The 25110-nt window shown below is 43.3% G+C and overlaps 1 protein-coding gene across 2 annotated transcripts; it reads right to left on the reverse strand.

The window, feature by feature from the left end:
• Nucleotides 1–4311: 4311 nt before the first annotated feature.
• TANGO2 (transport and golgi organization 2 homolog) lies at nucleotides 4312–23515 on the reverse strand. 2 transcript variants are annotated; one of them, XM_027892663.1, is made up of 9 exons: nucleotides 23459–23515; nucleotides 19544–19668; nucleotides 14898–14986; nucleotides 14500–14619; nucleotides 13405–13519; nucleotides 7374–7444; nucleotides 6777–6930; nucleotides 6025–6129; nucleotides 4312–4572 (listed from the first exon to the last, which is right to left on the reverse strand). In XM_027892663.1, exons 2-9 carry the CDS (start codon nucleotides 19597–19599, stop codon nucleotides 4452–4454), a joined length of 831 nt encoding a protein of 276 aa, XP_027748464.1. In that variant the 5' UTR covers nucleotides 19600–19668; nucleotides 23459–23515; the 3' UTR covers nucleotides 4312–4451. The 2 variants fall into 2 exon arrangements, with proteins under 2 accessions (XP_027748464.1, XP_027748465.1); XM_027892664.1 differs by having other exon boundaries at nucleotides 19544–19665; nucleotides 23452–23495.
• Between the last annotated feature and the right edge of the window lie 1595 nt (nucleotides 23516–25110).

Below are 25110 nucleotides of genomic sequence, written 5' to 3' on the forward strand. Positions count from 1 at the left end.
GCAAGCTGCCCTGAAAACCTGAAAGCAGTTTCAGCTAAAAGCATTTTCTAATTTTAATTCCTCATAACAGGCTTCTGCACTCAAGCCATCACTTTAGTGATTTTTAAATTACGCCTGCTTTTATTAATGTTAAAACAAACCACTTCAGAACATGCAGTAATGAACACCCACGGTCTGCAAAACAGCCACTTACATCACTCTTCAGCTGTCAAAGCTGGGGAAAAACCCTCCTGATGAAGTAGAGAGTTCAAGTTGACGCTGGCATTTGCTGTGTCAGGTCACCTCCCGTTACCAACAGGTGACAGAAGATTGTCCCTCTCACAGGGCCTGTGGAAATGCGAGCACTGTGACTCGTGGGCATCCCCGGTATGTGACTGTACCACTGAGCGGCTGCACTAAGAGCACATACTGCAGAAAAACAGGTTAAATAAACAGCCGTGTTTCAGTCAGAACCAGAACGGGCACACACACAGATCCTTGCATAGAGTTGGGAGAATTAAAATGCCTGCAGTGCTCTGAAAGTGGAAATATAACCAGTGAGTTTTTCCACTCTGCATCTGTTCTCAGAGAACCATAATACTGTGAGTTAAAGCAACGATGCATCAACTGATTCTTTCAGACACACACACTACAGGGAAATACAGTTCTAGCTTTCTGTGAACAAAACAATAGCAAATCCATTAGCAAAACAATGTTTTCATCCAAACTAAGCTCAAATAATGGGTAATTTTTACCCACAAGGCCTATGTGACCTCTGGAGAGTTAAATCTGATCTGCTGTGTCTAACAAGGTGCAAATTCACCTGAAAATTTTCATCACCTGGACTTCTGATGAAAGACTTGTCAAACATCAACATGAATCTTCCACATTTGAATTAGAAGTGTCTTCCACTTTTGAAGCAGAAGTGCACAGGTCCACCTGCATGGTGTGATCAGGATTTACCACAGTATCACAAAGTAAAATTATCATCAGCACAGAGAAGTTCCTAATGACAAAAGAGATTTTCACCCACAAGGTTTCGGAAGGCTGGACAGAAACCACTGCTGCCAACACAAAATGCAGAAATCAAGCCTATAAAGCAAAAACTGTGAGCTTCCCAATAAAGTTCCCAGGCTGCATTCATCAGAATGAAAATTAGGTGGAGCCAGTGGCTTTTTCATATTCTTACTTCCAGTGTCAGCAACTGCAGCACATCCTGTGCCATTCCAACAGTGAAAGACAAGTCTTGCTCAGCCTGCATTACTTTTATTTCAGTAAAATAAGTTGCACTGCAGCTTTTCCTGGGGTTTTGGCAGTGGCAAACTGGTACTTGCATGCACTGCATGTCTTAGTGTACCACTTCCTGCTGAAATCTGCTCTCCTCACCTGACCTCTGTCAGTCCTCACCTCACAGCCATGGAAAGTCATCAAAAGGACCCCACGAGCAATCTCAGATCAGTTCTCTGATATCAAAAGAGGTGGTTGATTGCTACAAAAAATAATCAAAGTAGACACATCCGTTGGCTCAAGGGTATTTGAGAATTTACTCAGTTTCTAAGTTCTTGACATGGGATGCTACAGATCCATTATTTCTCTCTATATTTCATATTCAACATTTCCTCACTCCGTTCACCTCAGCCCACGTTTCCCAGCGTGAGTCACACCCATGCATCTTGTAATTCTCACAGCTTATGCCTTCCCAGCTGATCACAATACAGGTTCTATTTTCACCAAGTCCAGACTATTTCCTGGATCCTCAGAAGTTATCAACCAGACTTCTCTGCAGAAAATGAATCAGATGAAGAACATCAGCAACGTTCAATTACGTGAATCTGAATGATATAAAGCTGATTCCCAGTAGCTAATATTCCATATAAATAGGGGTGCTTGCTAAGCCATAAATGTGCATTAAGTTCTACAGGCTAAATTTGAAATGTAAGATGCTTTAATTATTGCCTTATTTCTGCTTGGTATTCCATAGATTCATTTTGAAATTACTTATTTCCTTATGATGCTATGCAAACAGTGTTGCCACTCCTATCCATATTTTTGTTTTTGTCTGAGGCCCAACTCGTTCCCAGGTCTGTTCAGGTGTGTTTTATCAAGCTCCTCACAGGGAGATGAGACAATTCCACCCCCACTGCAGTGTCCAGGGCGGCTCTGCCCAGGACCCAGACTTTCCCCCCAGTGCACCTGGATTCCTGTCCTTCCACAGCATTTTGTGGGGCTCCACTTTTCCCTAAGGAATCATAACTTGTGATCTTTCCTTCATTTCAAACATTTTCCAGTTTCTTACCTGGGTAAGACAACCATGAAACACCTTAGAACCAAAACCCAACACACACAACACAACATAGAACCCCCAGAAAAACACAGCGCTCTTAGAAAGGAATTAAGCCCCAGGAACGCACTAAACTTACAGCCCTTTCATTGCCAGTACCTCGTGAAAGATTTCACTGCATCTTCCCACACCTCACAGGCAAACAAACACATGGGCAAATTATCCACTGATGTCAACAAAGACTGGTCACCAGATTGCCTTTATTCTGATTCTAGTTTTGAACACATATATAAACAACAATTATGACACAACTTGAAGCAAAAAAAACCCACAATTTTTTTACAGGTATTTTAAAATGTCTTCTACTACCATTCCAATAGGAACAAAAATCTCTTGCAAATGTCTGACTTCCAAGAGATGATATGCACAACCAAACTTCCTAAAATGCAATGAAATGTTTCCTATACACACTTTTTTCCTTTATATCCCTTAAAACTGATTTTTAAAATTCCCTTTTATTATTAAAAATACTTTTACAAAAATAAAACACTTTCTTTGTTAACTTTAGCTACAGTTGTTTTTTTTCTAGTGGATTCACTGCAAACTGTAATTAGCACAGAGTAGATTATGCACTCCACAAACACCTGATCACTTCTATGGACAAGCACCACTTGCTGATCCCTGCACTGCAGTCCTGATCCCCTTTCCACTGAAGCCAATAACAAAACTCTCCCATGCTCATTTATTAACTATTCTGACCTGATAAAAAATAACGTCAGAGGTTTGTGCTCTTTGTGGTTTGTCAGCAAAAGCAAATCCCAGATTTAGAATTTTGATTCAAGCAAAGCAAAATATGTGATTATAATCAGTTTTTACATCTAAGCTCTGACTTGTCTTTTTTTGCCTCTAAGTAAAAGGTGGGAATAAATTTGCATTATTACAGGACTGCTATAGAACAGGAATATTGCTACTTTGAAATAATTAGTTAAAATCAGAGGCTTGTGGAAAGAGGGAAAAAAATAGCAGTGATCCACCACTAGCTTAATATTCAGTATTCAAAATAAGTCAAAACAGAACACCAGTAGCAGCAAAATAACTCAGGGTTTTCAAATATCCTGATATTAGTTAGAATCTTCTATTACCTACCCTGGCACTGAATAATTGAAAAAAGCATGCATTTAAATAGCTTTTTAATTCACAGGTGTTAGAACACAGGAAGTACATCTTCATACCCAACTTCTTCAGCAATATAAGAGTGCAATGATGTCACCTTACAACAAATAGCTATTTTTACTAAAAATCTATGATCAGTCACTCCAGGCTTTAACATATTATACCAATAATGAAGCCAAAATTGCGTATGTACAAAACAGCTGATATATGTAAACCTCACATTCAGCTTCTGTTTGCAAACAGGTACCTATTCCCTTACCTGCCTGCTGGGCAAGGAAATATCAAAATCAATATTGCTGGTTAGACCGTCAGGAAACAAGATGTCACAACACAAATAACTTCATTCTGGCCAAAGCTAGGCAAGTCTGCTGCCCAGGACTCTTTCAGTAAAAGTGAACAGAGGCTGAGCTGAATCTCCTACCTACCCTTAGACCAAGGTCTAGAAAAAGGATATATTGCTGTACTATCTCTAGGAAAACGAATGTGAAGAGTTCCCCTCCCCATGGCACTGCTGAGAGGCTGACATGGACTGAAGCACTCAGTGCCACCAGGATAACACACACGTTCATTTAATGCACACTGGCACCAGCTGTGCCATCCTAACAGCACATCTTGAAGCAAAGTCTGGTAAAACCCTCATAAATTAACAATAAAAGCAGCAAATGTTTCCCCCCAGCAAAACTGAAAAGTTTTAGTCTACTTAAAGCATCTTTAAAATACTCCACACCCTCAAAAAAAGCACTGACTTTGTCCTGGACAAAGATGGCCTCGTCCCCAAGGCAGGGTGATATTAAAAAAAATGTTTCTGCTTGTAAGTTGCTACTTAACATAAAGCCAGTTTTTTCATCTGGTTTTATCCAGACAATCTGTGAGCCTGATCCGAGTGTGCCACCAGTTTATTTAAACTTTTGCTTTCCTCGCTATTTTTAGCTTGTGGAGGCCGGCACAAAACATTTACTGGAGCTTAATGGCTTGTTCTCTCCTAGCTGTTATTACAAACCATCCATGTGGAAAGCTGTTAACTGTGCAGTTTGAACTCATAGGTGCTTGTTTCCCACTGGTTGACATCGGCGTTGATCATGTTGCGCTCGGTGAACGTCACCTGGCCCTGGGAATCAATGAGCACCACCGTGTTCGTCCTGCAACACACAGGGAGGGGTTAGCCCGGTGTCCAGCACATCAGCTGGCAGCCCTCACGCCCAAAGGTTTCAACTCTTTTTTATTTTATCTCCCATCACCTCATCAGCAGGGCAGGAATCGCCCTGGCAAGTTCCAATGGGCATTTTCAGTCTGTTCTTCTGTCACCCCACTGCTCTGATTCCCTGCTGCACTTGCAGCAGCTGACACACAAAGCTGCTCGTTGAAGGGCAGGATGAAAGGTCAGACTCGGTGCAAAGTGCTCCACTCAGAAAGAAGTAGCATAAAACTGAGTTTTTCTTCACAGCCTACACGTACCCTGAAGGGTTATTTATCCTATCAACAGTGCTCTCTCCATTCCTCTCTTCAAATCAATTGTCCACTGAGATTTAAACACAGTTAATTATTATCACAGGACACCTGATATAGGAGCACAGAAAAGGTTTCTCTCTCTAGGAACCTTCCAAAGAGGAAATCTGTTTTCATGAGCAGCAGATTCTGGTCATGCATGGGTGCCCCTTTGCCCTGTGCAAGCTGTCATTTCTCCATGGACACTGTGTCACACAGGGATGACTGACAGCAGGAATCCTCCACCATCCTGATGTGGTGGCCTTCCCCCAGTCACTTCACAGTTGTTCACTCATATAAAAAGTGCCTAATTTCCTCAGAAGGATATTGTGAGGCCCAGTTAACAATCTGTATTCACTAAACCCTGTTGCCAAGGGAAAGATAAGTGTGAGCATGCAATTATAGCAGTAGGGAGGACCTGAAATATAGAGCCAATTCACCAGTGAAAGGCCAGTATGTCTGCCAAGTTATCCCTGTTTCTTTTGAAATAGCTGGACTCCAATCTGTGAAGCGAGAGGAGGAAGATGCTTCTTTATCAGGTTAAGTCTTCATTATCCTATATTTAAAATGTTCTTCTAATACACTTTATAGAAACCACTGCAAAAACTGAGTATCTCTTTCTCAGAATACCAACTTAAAATGCTTACAGCAGTGAGCACTGTCTGCTTATCAACTCACATCTCGACAGTGGAAACACCATGGCTGACTATGCCAGAGACCAATCTGACAAAATCACTGGCACACTTGGAGAGTAGGAATTCCCAGCAACAGGATTCCCCTGTGATTTTGTCTCACAAGGATTAAATGCAAGGTGCATTGCCTTATTCTGTTCTTCTTGGTAGAACAGTCTGAGCAGAAAGTGAGAATATCTCAGTAAAAGAGCAGCGTTAGTTAGGGGAGAAGCAGAAATACATGTTCATTTGAACAAGAGCCATGGGGTTTTAATGCCTGAAAGTGGCAGATCCGTTTGACAATGCCATGTCTGAAGAACCCCTGATTTAGCTCTGCAGATGACACCACTCCTGCTCGTGGACGAGAAACGTTCTGCAGTATCTTCAATAAGATCAAAGTGCTCAGATCTGCCACTACCCTGGGAATTGTTTTACCTTGTTCCATAACCTGGGCAGCGAACACACACAGCTGCGTACTTGTTCAGCATGGGACGGATGTACTCCTTCCCCTGGGCTTCAATGGCAGGGTCTGGTAACTGACTGAAAAAAAGGAGCAAAGTGGTTAAAAAAAATTAAAAATTCTCCAGTGTTAACACATTCATCCCTCTTAAGCTGGAAGGAGTTGCAGGACATCCCTGGTATCACAGTCAGAGGCAGGGCTGGAGCAGAAGAGAGCGGGTAAGGGACAAACCAGCTGTGGCTGCCCCATCCCTAGGAGTGTCCAAGGCCAGGCTGGACAGGGATTGGAGCAACCTGGGCTACTGGAAGGTGTCCCTGCCCATGGTCCCTTCCAACCCAAGCTGTTCTATGATTCCATGTGCGTGCTTTCTCTGTGTGCAGGAACAAACTGCACCTTACCCGAGCCTCCAAAAAGCTTAGAGCAAGCAACTCAGTCCTGCACTCACTGCCCTTACTAAGGGAAATGCAAGCTTTAAAAGGGCACAGAAAAACCAGTGTTCAGTTGAGGAGTACTAAGAGTGCAGTAGTGCTGTGCCTCCTGCTCAAAAATCAATACTGTTCAAAGTCAGTCTCTGTGGACAGAAAGAACACTACTTCTGCCCTTCATTACCCAGCTTTAGTCAATTAATATATGGCTAAAGCTTTTTCTCTGTCCAAACAGTTTCTATATGCAATTTTTAAAGGGGTCATATTGTGTTTTCAGTGAACTCCAGCTCTCATGTCCTTACGGCTCTTGGTTGTTCATCACTGTAAGAAGCTCCTTCACCAAGTCTTCTTTGGTAAGGTCTTGACTTCTCTTCACCACTTCTGTGAAAAGCTGCTTCCCATACTGGAGCTTCTTCCATGGTGTATCCAGCAAAGAATTACTCAATCCATATATTCCTACACACACACAAAAACCAATGCAATGGAAAGTGTATTCTGGTGAGTTGACATTACAGATTTCAAGAATTTTAATAAAATACAGTTGGTTCCCCTAACCTTTACCTGCAGGTGTGCCATAAACACACACGCTGGGTAAGGGAGTTGGGGTCAAATCCTTTGAAAATTCCATTCCTTAGGACAGACTTCTGTCCTTCAGGCATAGTCCACTAACTGCAGTACAGGTGGGTACATTACCATGGACAGAACCTTTAATGAACTATTGATTCTGTATAGAAATTTATTAGTAAATACTTAAAAGAATTCAAAGACATTTAATAGTATTTTTTTTTAAAGAATGGGAAGAAAAAGTCAGTGAAGACAATGCTTAAATAGCTGAACTCCCAGAACAACACAGAGCTACAGAAGAACAGGTAATTCAGACCTCTCTGAAGAAAACCTACCAGCATTGAGGAAAATGGGTTCTGGTTCTCCTTTGTTTCCATAGTAGCAAATTACATCTCCTTTGGTGGTACTGCAAAATATAAATAAGAATTTCTCCTTGAAAAGCCATCAGCTCCTGCATTTGATTACGCTCCAATTTCACACAATCTTCAAACGCAGTGAGAGGTTTCTCCCACTGTTACTCCTATGGTTCCAGGCATTAATTGATGAGTTTTAGCACTCTCCTCCTCTCAAAACACTGCATTAGCTGCACCGCTATCACAAAGTACCATCACCATTTTAAAACATAACTGCAGTGGAATCCAGCAGAACCCCAGAACTTCTGCATGGAAAGCAGCCAGGAATAATGACAAAAATCTGCGGGGTTTGGGATAACTGGAGATTTCATTCCTTGGGAGAAGGGGACACACTAAAGCAAAGGAACTGCCCATCACAGCAGGTAACCTGTCCCCCATCTCCTGTTCTGAATCCCCTGCATTCCAAGGCTCTGACTCCCTGGGCCATTTCAGCTGGCACATTCAGAGCAGTGCTGGAGGGCACAGCTGGTCCTTGCAGTGACAGATGTGCATTTGCAGGCTGTGTGCAGATAACTGGCTCCTGTTTGCAAGCTCCCTCTCTTTAACTGGAGGCACTGGCTGCTGCTCTCTCTTGAGCACAGTGTTCAAAGGCAGGTTCCAGCACTGCAGATAACTCTGCTTTGACAGAGATGGTATCAGCATATCCAAACAGCGGGGACTTAACCACTCATACTCATATTGACAACACAAACAGCAAACCAATGATAAAGAAAAGAAAATAAAGTCATCAATAAGCCTTGTGTGCCTCTGGAAATGGACTGCCATCGGATGGCTCACTCCCAACATCCCTCAATCCCATCAGCTGACATGGAATTCCTCAGTGATTCCTCAGACTGCCACCAGTTGGGCTTTTTAATTTGCCAGAATACAGCAATGAGATCTTTGAATTCTCTGTTTCCCCCTTCTGATTTACTTGGTCACAATGGAAGAGAGAATTATTCCAGTTACCAACAAACACATTCTGACCATTGTTCAGCTCTCAATTTGTCTCCCATCCTCCAGCTCCTCAGACAGCAGATAGGCTTTTTGAATTGGAAAAAAAACCCCAAACAAGCAAAACTTGCAGTTAAAATTGAATTTGGATTAAGCAGCATAAAACATAATACAGTAGAGAAACCATTTCCAGCTCCTCATTTTTCCCTAAGATAAAAAGAAGTATCTCTGCATTCTGCACACTCTGATCTGCATCAGGGCAATCTCATTAATGATGTCCTGGAACTTAAATTGCTCTGCATAACTTAGCATCCACCACTCAAACCCTAATAACGAGCACAGCCCTGATTTAGCTGTTTATATTCTGCTTGAAAAGCCATTCTGAAAGACATTCTACAGCATCCTTTGCAAGGCAGCCAAATGAAGAAGGAAATATTAACTTATTAATTATACAACTCCAAAGAGCCAAGAAAAAGAATATATAAAAAAAAATAAAGCAAAACTAGAACTGTCTTTCTCTGTGCACTACTCTTCCTCCTCCCAAACCCATGAGACTTTTCTGATGCCTTACAGAAAGATGCCCAAGTTTTTCAGCACAGATAGAAGACAGTAATTACAGGTGGTATTTGTGTATTGTTCTTTTATTGTTAAATATCATATATGAAGCCCTCAGTTATCCAATTTACAATCTGTCTACTGTTAAAAAAAACACATCACTTTCTGAACTTTCCTCTAGTGGCTTAAAAGACATTTATTTTCCTTATCTTTGTTTTTCTTCTCAACCTTAGTGTTGATCTCAGGACTTTCTGACCACCTGAACTCTCCAGAGATGAGTGCCCACAGCAGAACTGGGACCACTCGTGCTCCAGTTCCAGCAGGGCTGGATATGGATCCTCCTTCCCTGTTGTGCCTCTGTTTCTGAAGCACTGCAGGTTTTGGTCTCTGCTAGAGTTTTCATGGTATTACCTGGGATATTCTTATGCATCAACAACAGCAAGAAAGTTTGTTGTGAAATTATTTCTTTACCCCAGTTGGAGTATTTGCACTGGGAATAACTAGACAGGACGTAACAAAAGCAGCTGAAACAAAACAGAAGGGAAACACAACATATGACCGGAATTTGCTTTCCTCAGTTTCCTGAGACACAAATTTCCGTCCCACTACCACAGACTGACCTGTGTATACGACCCACTTAAATAACCTATTGAAAGAGTTGTATTTTCTTAATCAGAGACAAAAGGTGTTTAAAAACTATTATTCTAGAGCACAGTAAAGCAGAGAATTAGAGCCTTTCAAGGAACAGGAGAAAGTGCTGCTGAAAAGTACAGGTGGAAGAAAAAACCAGTTCTATTAGCAGCAACCTGAAACTATTATATTAGTGCATTAACTACTCTCTTTTCAAATTCTTGAACCTGCACCTGGTGTGAAAGGTATGAAGAGAAAAAGTTCAGGGCAATTGTTATCACCTGAGGTCTCAAAAACCAGCGTTAGATGGAAAGGCAGACAAATGACCCACACAAGCCTTGAACAGGGCTGTCCACGTCCTGCCACAGATGTGACTGCCTGCTGTGTAAATAGGCACTGCTGGCTTCCTTTAGCCATGGCTCTTCATGGGAAAGAATATTATCATCCAGCATCTGTGCTGAGACTCTCGTGACTGACAGGCTCAGTAACAAGATCCCCTGGAGTTTAACAAAGAGATGGGGAATACATTCAAACTGCAGGGTCACTAATCCAGGACATCTGTATCTTATTGTTTCCACATTCCCCATTCCCCCAGATGTGTGTTTCCACTTACCTCCACTGCAGCACTGCTGCTGTCTTCTGTCAAAGGAAGACTGAAGCCTCCCAAGAGGCTTCTGAAACGGGCATACTTTCAAAATTTAGTTCACTGTGCCAGTCAGCTTCTCTTCCTTTTGTCATTTGGCTCTGCCTATTCCCTTCCTACTGTTTACAGACACTCGGTACTGAACGTCAAGGCAGAAGCCAAGATGAAAAAAAATCACCATAAACTTGATCATAGCAATAGCCTCAAAACCCTGGCCCGTGCTCAGATTCTCTTCCCTTCCAGCTTTACAAGTATAGATACCAATTTCACTGGAGAAGTAATAAAGGCATAATTAAAGTGATCACAATAGGGCCCAGTAGGCTTATTTTTAAATCCCAGCCATAGCTGACAGCAGAAAGAAACTAAAACTGCATAAAAATCATGCTCTCAGATACATCATTCTGTCAAAAAATGTAAGCAATAATAAATGTTCCAGGAAATATTCCAGGCAGCATAAATCTCAGTAGAAACAGAAGCTTCACAGCAGCATGAAAGCCATGCAGAGATTGCCACAATCACTTCTTAATGCTGATGAAACATAAGCAGTGTCCTTCTGCTGCCCTTCAGGGTGGCCTCAGGTCACGCTGGACAACACCACGGGCCGAGAGGAGAGGAAAGCAGCAGTGAGGCAGTGAAGCTGCACAGGGGGTGGTTCTCCTCAAGGGATCCCTCCCCTGGGCTCTGCTCTGCTCACAGGGGCAGCACCTCACACAAGGACACTGGATTGTTTTATGAATAATCTGTGCTTGTATTTCTGTGCAAGGACAAAAGAGGAAAGCGGCAGCCTGAAATGCTGAACAGTAGTTTCAGCTAAGTAATACAGTTCACAGATTCTTTTCTTCAATGTTCATGAGCTAATCAGAAAACCTTTTCTGTTCTGAAACTAAAAATACACAAGCAAACACCAAACCACCAACTCTAATGCCCAAAGATATCCCACCTACCGTCCAATAAAAGAATTCAGCCAGATATTCACAGCATGCAAGGTCTGCTTTGAAGTACTACTCTGATTTTGCTGTCAGTGTCTAAACATTTCTTTGGTGTTGTCCTTAGATTTTGGGCCAGGCAGAAAGTGACACCAGAGGAAAGAGAGAAAATAAAAAAGTGGTTCAGAAGCTTTTTTCCTTCTTTTGACATTGGACTGTCCATCTATCCTCTAGAAATGACCAAAGATCTATGCAGAAATATTTCTGGACACCTCATTTTCATGAGGGAGCCACAAGAAGCAGGACAGGTGTACTCTGCAAAAGGTGATACTGCATTAGGACTGACAGTGCAAGAGAAGAGATGTCAGTGAGCTCACAGAGCAGTCCTGACAACCTGACCATGCCCGTTCCTTCCACAGCAGCACTCTGACCCTGTCTCACTCTTCACTGGAAAGGCTCCTAGATCCAATCCCTGGAGAGCAATCAAAGCCTGCCCACACAGCCAGCCTTGGTACCCCCACTGAAGCACAGGCACGGCTGATGATGCAGTCACTGCATTTCCCCTGAGGGACTGAGGGCTGGCTGACAGGGAGAGCAGAGGAGCTTACCTGGAAGGCATCTCTGCAATCCCCTCCAGCTGACTCGTTCTGGAAGGGACAATTTGTCTATCCCTCCTGGAGAAAGTGATTCACTCCTGCTACACAGGGCTCTTACTGCACACAAACTGTATGGGCTCTAAGTGACAACCTGTCAGACACTGAACTTGCTGGGCGAGCGACAAGAAGCTGCCAATTCCATCTGTCCTTCGGGGCACTCTGTATTACACACTTGGCAGGAAGAACACAAGTGAGATGCTGCCACAACAGCCCTGGCAGAGGTTTGAGATACCCATGGAAGTCTAAGTGCCTGCAGCAACGAGATTTGTTGGACATAAATGCAGGTTTCCCAGGACAGAAATGATGTCCTGATCATCACCAAAAGCAGCTCACTGACTTCAGATACTGTCACAGATGGAGAAAGAAGGGAAACTGCTCTGAATCTTAAGCAGACATTTACTTAGAGACCAGCCCAGTCTCTGAAACCTTGTTCAGAGTATCCAAGGCTAAAGACCTGTCAAAACTGAGAAATTAATCAACACACACAGCTTTCAGAGTGATACTCAGCAAGGAATTATGATCTGTATCACCATGGAAAGACTATTCAATTGAAGATACAATTCCCTATCAGCCCAGCACAGAGCAATAACCAAACAAAACCAACACAGGAATGACTGTCCTAAATAACATCAATCAGATCCACTGTAATATCTTCTTGCAGGAAAGTGGGGGAGTAGGGAAGAACTGACCAGTAAGTCTGAACCACCAGCTGAAGGGGGTCCAATGCAGACAGTGAAAAATGTAAACACAAGGCTGGTTAGTGAGAGGGTGCTGGAAATCATTTCCACTCAGAACAGCGAGCACTGTGACCTGCTGCTGCTTTAAGGGCCTGTGGCTCCCCAGAAGCAGGCAGAGAAGCTGAGTGGGAGAAGGCCCAGCACCACGGGGTTGTCTGATAAGATTAATGCTGCTGCAGACAGTGTGCCAAAGCAGGGGTGTGCTCTGGGACATTTGTGCTCATGGAGAGGATCCACCTGGGAATGGACATGGCCCAGCCCTGGATTCCCTTCCTCTCCACAGGCACAATGCAAAAACCACTCAGCATGTGTACTGGTGAGCTGACACACAGGCACATGCAGTGGGGAGGATTGTCCCAAACACACTAATTATAGTCAAGCATCCAAGATCCTTTCTTCAGCTACAGAAACTTTGAGCTAACGTAGATGTCTTACGCTGATTTTTAATGTTTCAGGAAAGATTAATGACACAGCTACTCTGACAGGAAAGGTGTCTTGAAAGCCTTCAGGTGCTTTGATCCCACCACAGCACATCACCTCTCAGAGAAAAAAGGCACCTGAGAAATTATGGAGCCGAGGTTTTGTTTTCTCCAAACACAAGCCCCAGAGCCCTGAGGGTAAAGACTGGCTGTGGCCTCTCAGGGAGTCACACGAAATAAGAACACAAGACAGTCCTCCAGTGTCAGACAGACAAAAAAGTACCACAGGAAATGATGACTACAGTAACATTAGGACCTTCCATGCCAATTAGCAAAACCCACGAGCTCTAACTTTAGTTTGTGACAGGCTCCTGCCCTGTTACACATCTGTGCTGTGAGGGATGTGTACAACACTGCTCCCTGTGACACCCCAACTGTGCTGTTTTAGACTTACTTCAAGTCAGCTGCTAACAAATTAAATCCATTGTAAAGGTGTCCCTCTACTGAAACTTTCTTCAAGTAAGAGTAGCTGTCCAGATCTGCAGTCAAGAAGTTTGTTACAAGAGCACCTAAGAAAGAGAAGTACACAGAACAAATAGGTGTGAGCTCACTGTTCTGACAGGCCTGCTAAAACAAACAGCAAGGTAAAGATTCCAACAGGCTGTGACAGTGGGGAAAAACCCAAAATCAAACCAAGTAACAAACCAGCCTTAAAAATCTTACATCATAGGACCACATTCCTATTGAGAGCTTGACTTTTACTCTGAAGAACTCGGTCAAAAGCTCTAGGTCAAAAATTCCACAGAATTCATATTACTAACTACTCTAAACTGCATGAGCCTCTCCTCTCCTCCCACCTTACAAATTCTTTCTTGTCTTGCTTCATTTCCCTGATATATGACCCTAAAATGAAATACAAATGACGTGGTTCATTCGTTTTCTTTCCCTAACATCTTTTGTCATTACAATATATTCCCAATGCAGCAGCTTATGACAAAGAGACCCATTTTTACTCAAAAAAAGCCCCACAGATGTGCTCTGTTGAGAATCCTCTTCAAAAGAGGGTTTTTCCTATATTTCTGCTCCTCTGATCTAGGGGAAGAAGAGACTGTAATAATCTTTTAGGTTACCTCCAGCATAACTCAAGTGGTATTGATTCCCTGACATAGGTGTTTGAACATGAATATATCCATTTAAAAAATCCAGCTCAATGCTTGGCTAGTTGTTCTGCCTGTTAACTGGAATTATTTTCAAGAGGAGACAGTTGGTGCTGCATTTCTTGTCTGAACGTAACTTGAGGCTCTAGGCACTACATCTTGTTTTACTTTGGCCTGTTTGATCAGAAAATCATTATCCAAGTCAAGTTTCTCACACAGGTGCTCCAACTCATCAGTTCACAAATTCTGTTTACAGCACATAAACATTCTATTTGCCCATAAAGCTGTGTTGTTAGGAAAATTATTACTGTAATCATCACTATTTTACTGGAACACCAGGGCTTGTTGGTTCACTTTCTTTTTTTTCTTCTTCTGTTTCAACTCTTTCATACCTCTTCCTTTTGCATTTTTATCAATCTTTGGCTGCATGTAGTTTGTCAGGGCTGCCATCTTGCCTTTCTTACTGATTCCCAGCCACGTCCCACCTTCTTTTCCTTCCTCCATATCCAGACCTAATGGAATAAGTAAGAGTTAGGTTATTAAATTTGTTTAAAAACATCTCCAGTTTCGACCAGAAGATATTAAAAAAACCCCCACAAGATATCAAAACACAAATAAGATAATAATAGCACAACTCATCTTTCAGACTTACTTATTTTCCTCAGAATTACAGGAAGAAGCAAATTTCTTATTAGAAAGGCAACACCACCACCCTAGTAACAAAAAAATCCAGGCCATGATTCCCTTACAAATGACATGCAAACCTCTCAGAACAGCAAGACACACATACCACTGAGGATCTCATTGCTGCTGTCCCAGAACTCAGCTGATTTGGATGGTCTGTGGTAAAATTCATCTCTGTTAGCTGCTAGAATAAGCCTGTGGAACACAGGAGGAAAAATACACTATTACTTACAAATTGGAACTTCACAGTGCAGGCAGGAACAGAATCCAATTTTTGCCACAGCATTAGCTCATTTTAAGCATGAAACCACCCTTTATCCTCCCGTCTCACCTTTCTCACTCAGTGGAAAGGCCAAATGACATCTGACAGCAGCCTTGTCTCTCACTGCCCTGAGACAGCAAGTCCCTCTTGCTGAGTGAATGAGGCAGGTATTATTTCCACAGAACAATACTTACCATGGCAGAGACTGAATTTAGAGCACATAAACAAGATTCCTCAGCATGAAGTTACAGCTTCATTAAAGAAAATGTGAAGATAACCCACAGATTCATAGGTAACTTCCCCAAAAATCTGAAGCACAGAGTGTGCTTTTACCAGATCACTGCTCAACATCAGTCACAGTATTTCTCAATCTATCTTTGACACCTAAAGCTCTAATTATGGGGTTCAAAGATACCAGTCAGATGGTTTTGTCTGTAAGTACTCAGAGCAGAGAGAAATCTGTGGCAGTGTCAGAGGTGCAGCCCCCCAGAAATTCGTGGATGAAGTGACAGTATGCTCAAGGAGGCAGAGGAGTAAAGGGAAAAGGTGTGGGGTTTTGTAACAATCAAGAGATATTCTGGTGGGCACTCTTTCCCTGATTTTTGTTGCTTTGTGGGTTGGGGTATTTTTGCATCCATAGCTGCTTGCATAGTTTGAGTTCTGCTAGAACAGGAGGAGGTGGCACCATCAGGAGGGAGGAAGAAGCTACGAAAAATAATATGCAATTGAAAAATGTTGCTGGATGAAGCCCATTCTTTATCTTTAGAAATAAACACATCACTCCACAAGACCAAGTGCTGTCCTGACAAAAAGCACCCTGCAGCTCTTCACGTGCCACCTAAAACTTGATAGTTTTAGAAAATCTGTCCTTTGTACTTCGACAATTACCTCTGAACTTTGATAATTATCATAAATGGCACTTTCACACTTGAAAGACCCAAGTTCAACATGATATTTAAGAAGCAGCAGGCAGGCAAGATAAGACAGGTCTTCCTCAGAAGTTGCAGTCTTTGCAGCAGTGCAGATCCCTCAGATTCAATGCTAACACCAGTTCAAGGCAGTCAGGCTGGGACTGCGGAGCAGATAAGTTTTAAGGAGTCAGTACAGCCAGACAGCTCCCCAGGAATTTAGAACACTCTCCATTCTTGGCCTCTGAAAGAAAAAACTGTTTCTGTGTCCATTTCATCCAGCAGAAGTTATTAAAACAAAGCAACTTTCTTGGTGTACTCCTTAGAGACCACACAAAGCCCTCAGTGAATGTGTGCTGCACTCATTTCATCAGCAGTGTCAGCCCTGGAACACCAGAAAGAAAAGCCTGGGCTAATCTGACTGCACATCCATCTTCTGAAACTGAGGAAGTGAACACTTTCTGTTATTCAAAAGCAAGGGAAGACAGCATCACTAAATTTAATTACTTATTGCAGCATCAGATAGATGCAGGGTATCTATAAATAAGAGCTTGAGTTAGCAGTGTTAGAAATACCCTAGAAAAAGAATTGTAATCAGCTACAGAGAAAGTAAAAAACCCTCCCACTTCAAGGCATCCTTTCTGTAAGGCAGGTGCTTTGTATTTTGCCCAGCAAAGAAGCATCTGTTGGAAGCCAAACTGTATGTACATTTTTTTTCCTTTCCAAAGAAAATATAATATTGTTCCTATCAAACTTGTATAATTTTTCTTCTTCTAGCTGGTTCTCCTCTTTGACCTGTAGGCTTTCAGCTGGTTTTCCAATTTTCTGTCATCTTACTCGAATATGCTGCATTTATATCGTGCAGCCTCCTTTTGCAGATTTTTATTTAAATTAACATCACCACTGTTAAAACACAGTTTGGCTGAAGTGCATTTCTCCTCTCCTGAAGCTCCAATTTGCCTTCAATAATTCTTGACTTGAAACCACGGTTTGTTTATAGTATCTAAATACCAAAAAAAAGTGAAGTCTCTCTGGTGTGACTGAATATTCCCCATCTCAAGTTTAATGCAGACTCCTAAATTTATCACAAGGCTGGTATACAAGATCATAATAATAAAACCATCTTTATTTTGTCTTTTATGAAACATAATCATACTGAAAAGGAGCAATATTAAGTGACCCTCATCTTCTAATAAATTGCAAAAAGCCCACTCAGCCATGTTATAGCTGAAATAATTCAGCTGTACCAGGATTTACGTAATAAGATTTATTTTAATATTGAGAGAGATGAAAACACGAGAAATCATTCCATTAAAGCAATTTCCTACAATGCAATTCAGCTCCATAAAAAAAGCCTCCGTGATTACAGCTTCGAAGCTCGAGACATGTATTTATTTGTGAGACGCACAGGGCACAGCTGAGCAAGATGTAAAGGCAGCTGATACCTCTGCCAGTGATGATGGGCTGCAGGGAAGGGCTCGTTCCACTGCACTGAACTTTGCTGCAGCAGGCCCAGAGAGAGCAGGCAGGGCAGGCTGCAGAGCTGCAGGCACACAGCTCTGCTCTGGGGCACAAGGCTCTCAGCTCTCTGCATAACGAGGTGCTGGTGGAAATGACCCCGGTGCAAAACTCTGCCCGGGGTTACAAGGTTTAGTCTGGCCATTTGCTTCCAGCCAGTAAACTTCCCCAACCACGAGCACTCTGTCTTTTCAACTCTTAATGCCTGTTACAGACACCCTTCTAGTTTGAGATGCAAGGTGGAGAACAGTGAGGGAAGCGATTGCCTGCTTTAGAATGGACAGATTAGTGTGTCTGCAGGTACAGGAACCCCCTTTTGGTTGGGAAAACTGTTCCAAGGCCTCACCATGAAGTCAACAGAGCCACAGTACAGTGATGCACGAGCTGCCAGGAAAAATGACACTCAGCGAGGACTAGTCCAGAGATGTCTAACTTGGCCTAATGGGTACCAATCAGGAGGGCTGGGTACTGTTCCCAGCTGATACTCAGACCTGTGTCCTTAAGAAAGCTGAAGCTAAGGTGAAAAAAACCTTAGGAACAATTTAAAAAGAAAGAACTTCGACATTCTTCCAAATAAAGAAAAGCAGAAAGATTTAGCTAGGGTGTGTTAAGGACAAAAAATAATAAATGGGGGGCTAAAGTTATGTATCTGAGGGTAAAACCCGACACCAGGAACATTGTGGCCTGGCACTTATCTCCCAAACAGATGGCCCAGAGTGATTTATCTCAGAGGTACAGAGCAAGACACTGCTGAACAAGAGTTACTGAGAAAGTTAGATACGATTAAACACTCCTGAACCTGGGCCAAACATCTCAGAAGTGTTGTCCTATTCTGACACTGACAGCGAGTTGTTTTCTGACATAAATTATTAATTTCAATCTCGATGCAATTTTTTATAGCAAGCAAACTACTGTAAGTTTTACTTTTAAATATTGATTGTGGCAGAAAGTTCACTTGGCAAGCAACTGCAGCTGACATCCAGAGCATTTTCCCAAGAGGCATCGGATTGCTGAATCTGTCTCTCACTAACTAGTAATACAAAGAGAGTCAGACCAAATAAATGGGGATATTAATTCAGCACCAGTCACATCATAAACAAAACCCCCTTTTAGGCAGATTCCAGATGCAGAAAGGAATGCACTCTACGGACAACTGAGGTTTGGGTTCTCATTTCCTTTCTTTCTGTGGAATGGCATCTGCTCCTCAATACAACAAGGCAGAAAAGTCGGTGAAAGGCACAACGATTTCCTGAGCATGCTGACTCTGATGGTTTCTGGATGAATACCAATACTTGAACCCCACAAAATAAAGTGGAACCTGTGCAGTACACAGAAATACAGAAAGCAATGAAACTTTACAATCTGCTCCCTGGCCTGAAGTGCTGTCTTTCTACTGCATACTCAGGGTACTCAAAGCTGCTGCTGCTGTTGGATGTGAAGTTGAAAAACTGAGGGCTGTAATGAGAGGAAGTTTAATGTTTTGGAAACTCCCTGTATGCCATCCACACATCCTTACAAACTTACCTAGAAGCCTGGATGCTTATTTGGTCTTCAGGTTTGGGCCAACCCTTTCCTACACGTGACTTAGTTTATTACCTACAATTTTAACTGCAAGCAGATTTTAGTGTGGGGGAAGGCTAGGACACTTATTGTAAGTTCCTTTAAAACTGATTTTAAACTGGAAACCCTAAGCTTATCTACCAAACTGAAAGGAGGGGACAGCTGCACCTGCAATGCTCAACAAACACCTTAGTTCAAATGCTGAAGCAGAAGGCAGGACTTTCAAACTCTGGAGTACAATATTTAGAGGACTTACACAGCACATGACACATCACCAGCTAGAGGTCTGGGATTGCAAAGCCCGAGTCTTCTGACAGTCTAAAAACAAAGGGTCCTCAAAGGGTTACAATAAATCCTCCAGTGGGGAAAGCCCTGAAGGTAAACACTACAAAGGCACAGCAGAACACATCATTCTGACTTGAGTTTGCAGTTCATGTACTGGGTACAAAAAGAAATGGAGTAAAAACACAGAAGTAGGTCTGTTTTTAAGTGGAACAATCTTACCTGTATGCATTTTTTGAAACTGGGCGGGGGTCAAACTTGAAGAGAAGGATGCACATTGAAGAACTGATGTTTAAATCTTGGTTCCTCAGCAAAGGCTCAATGCAAGGTCATTCTGTAATAGCCTGAAATGTAAATTAAGATTATCTATTACACTGCAAATTATAAAAGGATAAACTTGATTCTGTGCTGAAGCTTAAGGATTGCAATGTACTGACTTTCTTTTCCACTATCAAGTCAATCCCTAAACAACTGGTTTAGAAATTAATCATAAATTAAAGATGCAGTCTTGAATTTTGGATAAGTGCTTTACTAGCCAAGTGTTAAAAAAGACCCACAGCCAGCTTTACACAGATAATCTACTCAGTCTTAGGGTGTTATTCCCCTTCTCAGACCCCACTGCTGCATTTTCAGAGACTGCAACCATACTGGACTTGTACAACTGAACTACCTGTACTGGAAGACTTGGATCTTTTGCACACAGACCTTGGCAGCTTTCCCAAAACTCAGGGTGTGTGCCCCAGCTGCTCTATGTCACCAGGCCTGTTTCAGAAACAACACTCACAGCTCAGAGGAGATCCCCTCAAATCCACAGCTGAGAAGTTTCCATTTAAATCACCACCAGGAACACGGTGGGTAAGCATTGAAACTTTTTATTGGCAAAGAAGGCCACTTGGTGAAAGCAAGGACATAAAATACAGTTTTAATGGACAACTGTTGCTGACTGCTCCTGCTGACTAAGGAGATATGGCTCCTGGTATTCATTAGGTGTCCTGCCAGACAATTAAATGGATTACTCAATAAAAAACTGTTGGCAATTAATCACTCATAAGACCACTATTTTAATAAACATGTTTCAGGCTCCATTAGCTGATGTATTGAGTTCCCTTCAAATAATCAATTCAGGCCAGCTGTTTGTGCAAAATTACTGGCCACATAAAACTTACACAGAAACTGCCACTCAGAAAACAGCAGCAGAGTAAGTTTGTAACGCTCAGCACAATTATCTAGAAGGACAAGTATTTTCAACACTTCAATACCTTTCCACTACTGCTTTGACAGAACCATCTTTTTATCACCCCATCAACCTTGCCTGATGTTATTACAGCACTTTAAGTTACATTTGTGGTTTTATTAACTCCAAATATCAAACCAGTGTTATTATCTTGGGCTCCACCTGCCGGCCTTGAAACAAGCATAAGTGTTTATAGGTCCTACATAAACAGCCCAACCTTTTTTTCTTTTATTCAGACAGAAGTGTTAAGTCAGATAAAACAGAGCTACCCCTTAAAATAGCAGCAACACTTAACTGGCAAAGGAGGCAAGCAATGTATTTTGGTACCTTCTTTGATCAAGGCTGACACTGCACTTGCAACACCTGTTGTGGTTTTATACCCAGGGCTGGATGTTAGCTTTAAAATTCTTAAACAGAAGCACGCTGTGAGTCAGACTCAAAGTGGGATATTCTGAAATTCACAATAATTAAACACTAAGAGGAAAAAAAAACTGAAGAGAAGCTGTCGTAGATACCATAAGTACCTAAATATTCAATGAGAAAACTCTTCATACAGGTGTCATCCTCTTGAGCTCATGTTCACAGAAAAGCGGGTGCTGCAACTATGGGGGTGAGACGAGCATTTTGCTGCCACCACAAAGCAGATGTGTCAGCAGCCTCCTCCTCACACAGCTCAGTCCCCACACACCGAGGAGACGAGAAGATGAAAAAGATTAGGCCAGCACTGACTTCCCCTTGCAACTGGATCCTACAGCAAGGCCAAAGCTTGATCAAAAGCTGACTTCGTTGAGCAGAAAATGAGTCTTCAGAACCATCCTTGGAGATGCAGGAGGTGGCTTAGTTCAAATACAAAAGGCTAAATTGTGGCACAACACTTGCCAGACGGTTTTCTTTTTGAAGACAAGCCAGAATATACACACTGTGAAACACGGCAAAGTCTGCAGAAAGGGAGAAAAAAACCCCTCTGCTCTAAGGTGGAGACAGTGAGGACTTACTGCTCTCTGGATAACGGGCTTTTATAAATTCTGGTTTGATTATCCCTAGTCAGTAAGACAGCAGTTAGCAAGGATGACACGATCAGCAACAACCCCGTTTCTGTAATGTTTCCAGTTTGCTGTCCAACTTACGCCCAACACGCACAAAGCAGCTCGCCGGGAATCCCAAACATGCTGTAATTAAGCGTTCTGCTCCAAATGGCACCGCTAATTTGGAAATGGCACTCGAGGAACCAACGTTCTAGTTGTGTGCTACTGGGCTCTGTCAGACAGTACAGGGTGTTTTGCTCGCCTTAAGGATCTGTTGAAAGCCTGAGTGGATGCACAACCAGCACAAGGCAGCGTTTAGAGGAACTATCAAGAGACCCAAACATGATAGATTGTGTATGCTCTTTTCATAGGGTTCTACCATCATTTGGTTGATTAGAGGCAATCAGTTCACAATTTGGCATAGAACTATTCTACCCTTAAGAATCCCCAGTAGCAGGCTTTGAGAAATGAAGCCATTTGTTATGTAGTTTGTTTTCACAAATGAAGCATCATAAATAACACCTGTCAGTTACCACAGTGATCTCCACTGCTCCTCAACTGATCCAAAGCTATTGTTTAGGCGCAGTCTAAAACACAGCTAAAAAATCATTTATCACTGGAATCTGCTACTTTTATGTACCACAACAATAACTCATGGTCAGCAGAGTCCAAAACTATTTTGCTGTCTCTCTTGACCATGTCCAGATGAAGCTGAACACTAGAGTCCTCGAATGCCCATTAAAGGGCCATAAAACTGGATGCATTTTCTTGCACTAGTGGAATGAATTTTTTTTTTAATATGGAACTTTAAAACCATCAAAAAAGAGAGATGACTGATGAGTTCTAGAAAGTCATCTATTTTTTTTCCTCAGAGAAAAGTGTCTCATGGCTGCATTTTTAAAGCATTTTACTGTTTTATTTTTGCACTTCCCCTGTGCAGCACATGCTCCTGTGTAGCAATACGAATAGATAAAGAGGAGGTGGAATACACGGATCTCTAATTTAATGCCTTTCAGGTTGCTCTGTATACAGACTGTAACTAATGCATGGTTTGTAACCCTACCAAGGTGAAGAGCCAGTCTTCACTGCAAGAGACAACAATGCACAGTACAACGCTTATGGAAAACAGAAAATACCATGTAAGGTGCATGCCATTCCCAAGTTTAATGAGCTCGTTTTATTTTCAGCTGCCTGATTTCTCTCCTGCTAGGTTAGGTCTGCTGTACAGCTCCCACGAGAAACAAAGGCCAGCAAACATAACCTTTCACCACAGCATGTTTTAGAAGCATTTGCAAGGATGGAGTGGAACAGCCTTTCCCCCACTTTCTCAAGACTACAGCCTTCTCCTTTGGCACGGATCTGCAGACCCAGAGCCTTCTGCTGGACTGTTTTCCTCAGGCAAAAGCTGTATTTTCAGCTCGCACAATTCTTAGGTTTTCTTCAGTGAGGAACCACCAAAAGAAGTCAGTGGTTCCCAGCGTCTTTCCGCGACAATTTCTTGCCCTCAAAGTGTCGCCGCATATTAAAAATTAATTAAAAAGCTGCTTTATTGCTCTTGTACGATTGCAGTTGCTCCTGTGCGTGACCCAGGTACCAACCGGCCACCACCCGCACAGCCAAAGAAACAGGTGCGAGCCGACCCTTCCAGTGGGAACATTTAGGATAAAACCCTCAGCAAATGGCGCTCGGCACAGCGTTCTGCTCGCCGGGGAGGGCCGTGCCGGTGGCCGGGAGGGGCACACGGAGCTCCCCCCACACCGGAGCCCGTCAGCTCCGGGCCGGCCGTGGCAGAGGAGGCTCCCCCGGGCTGTGCTGCCCCGGGCTGTGCCCCAGCCCGGCCCTCGGCCCGGGCCCCCCCGGCCCTCACTCACCCAGCGCCGCCGGCTCCGCGTCCCCCGCGCCGCTTCCGGAGCGCGGCCGGCCCGGGGCAGCGCCCGCCCCTCGGGGGACGGGCCGGGACAGGGCCCGGCTCCTCCTCCAGAGCACTGCCCACCCACAGCTTCCCTGGATACGGACAGATCCCATGGGATACACACAGCTTCCCTGGGATACACACAGCTTCCCTGGATACGGACAGATTCCATGGGATCCACTCACCTTCCCTGGGATCCACACAGCTTCCCTGGGATCCACAGCTTCCCTGGGATCCACACAGCTTCCCTGGGATCCACACAGCTTCCCTGGGATCCACAGCTTCCCTGGGATCCACACAGCTTCCCTGGGATCCACTCACCTTCCCTGGGATACAGACAGCTTCCCTGGGATCCACACAGCCTCCCTGGGATCCACACAGCCTCCCTGGGATCCACACAGCCTCCCTGGGATCCACACATTTTCCCTGGGATCCACACAGCTTCCCTGAGATCCACACAGCTTCCCTGGGATCCACACAGCTTCCCTGGGATCCACTCACCTTCCCTGGGATCCACACAGCTTCCCTGGGATCCACTCAGCTTCCCTGGGATCCACACAGCTTCCCTGGGATACACACAGCTTCCCTGGGATCCACACACCTTCCCTGCACCCACTCAGCTTCCCTGGGATTCACACTGTCCCCTGGAGTCCCCATCCCTGGAGGTGTGTAAGAGGTGGCGCTCAGTGATGTGATTTAGGGGTTACAGTGGTGGTGCCACATTGATTTGATGATCTTAAAGGTCTCTTCCAAGTGTGATGATTCTATGAGGGTGTGAAATAATAACCTAAAATGCTTGATCTGAGGTGCACAGGGCTCATACCTCCAAGGACGGACGCACCCAGGACTGCACTGTTGACACTTGGTGAGTTTGGAAGTAACTCCCAGCCCTCTAGAACAAGTGAGGTTGTGGCTCCTGACCCTTCTAGATCAAGGCTGCTCTCTGGACTGCTGTTCCCATGACCTCCTTCAGCAGACTCTGCTTCCGCAAAGGCCCCAAAGTCACTGAGCTCCGAGCTTGCGATGGGATAAATTCCAGCCAGGACAGCTTTCCTGAGGATTGAGGAAAATACAAGTGACAACGTCAAATTTGTTTTCAGTTATTAAGCACAGCATCATCAGAACTAATAATCAAACATTTAGTAATTTTACCTGGATCTACAGATTTGAATCTGGGCCACTTTTTTGTCACAATTAAATATTAACTTACTTGTGGGTTTTTCAAACAAGATCTCAAAATTTCTGACTTTTTCTTCCCAGGTGGCAATAGAAGGTTTCAGTGGAACTCTGTAAATGACAAAATCTCTCATGATGAAGCCTATAAGAAACACCATAAAAGCCTTGAATGCACTCCTAGGTTCTAACACTGATAAACACAGTACACAAAGGATACAAACCACTAATTAAAAGAACTCCCAGGGGTATATGCATGTGCAACGTGGTTTGTGAGGCAAAACCTTTCATCCTGGATTGCAGAAAAGCTGAAGTCGAAGTGTCAGCTTTACCACTGCTCTGGCACATGACATTGAGCAAGTTCATCTCAACGCTTGCTTTCTCCATCATCATCAGTGGGATGATCACATTGACCTTCACAAGGTCTGCTGAGATCTGCTGATGA

This window comes from Empidonax traillii, unplaced genomic scaffold (genome assembly GCF_003031625.1).
Source record: "Empidonax traillii isolate 1590-97213 ecotype Southwest subspecies unplaced genomic scaffold, ASM303162v1 scaffold361:size2146424, whole genome shotgun sequence".
NCBI classification, from domain to species: domain Eukaryota; kingdom Metazoa; phylum Chordata; class Aves; order Passeriformes; family Tyrannidae; genus Empidonax; species Empidonax traillii.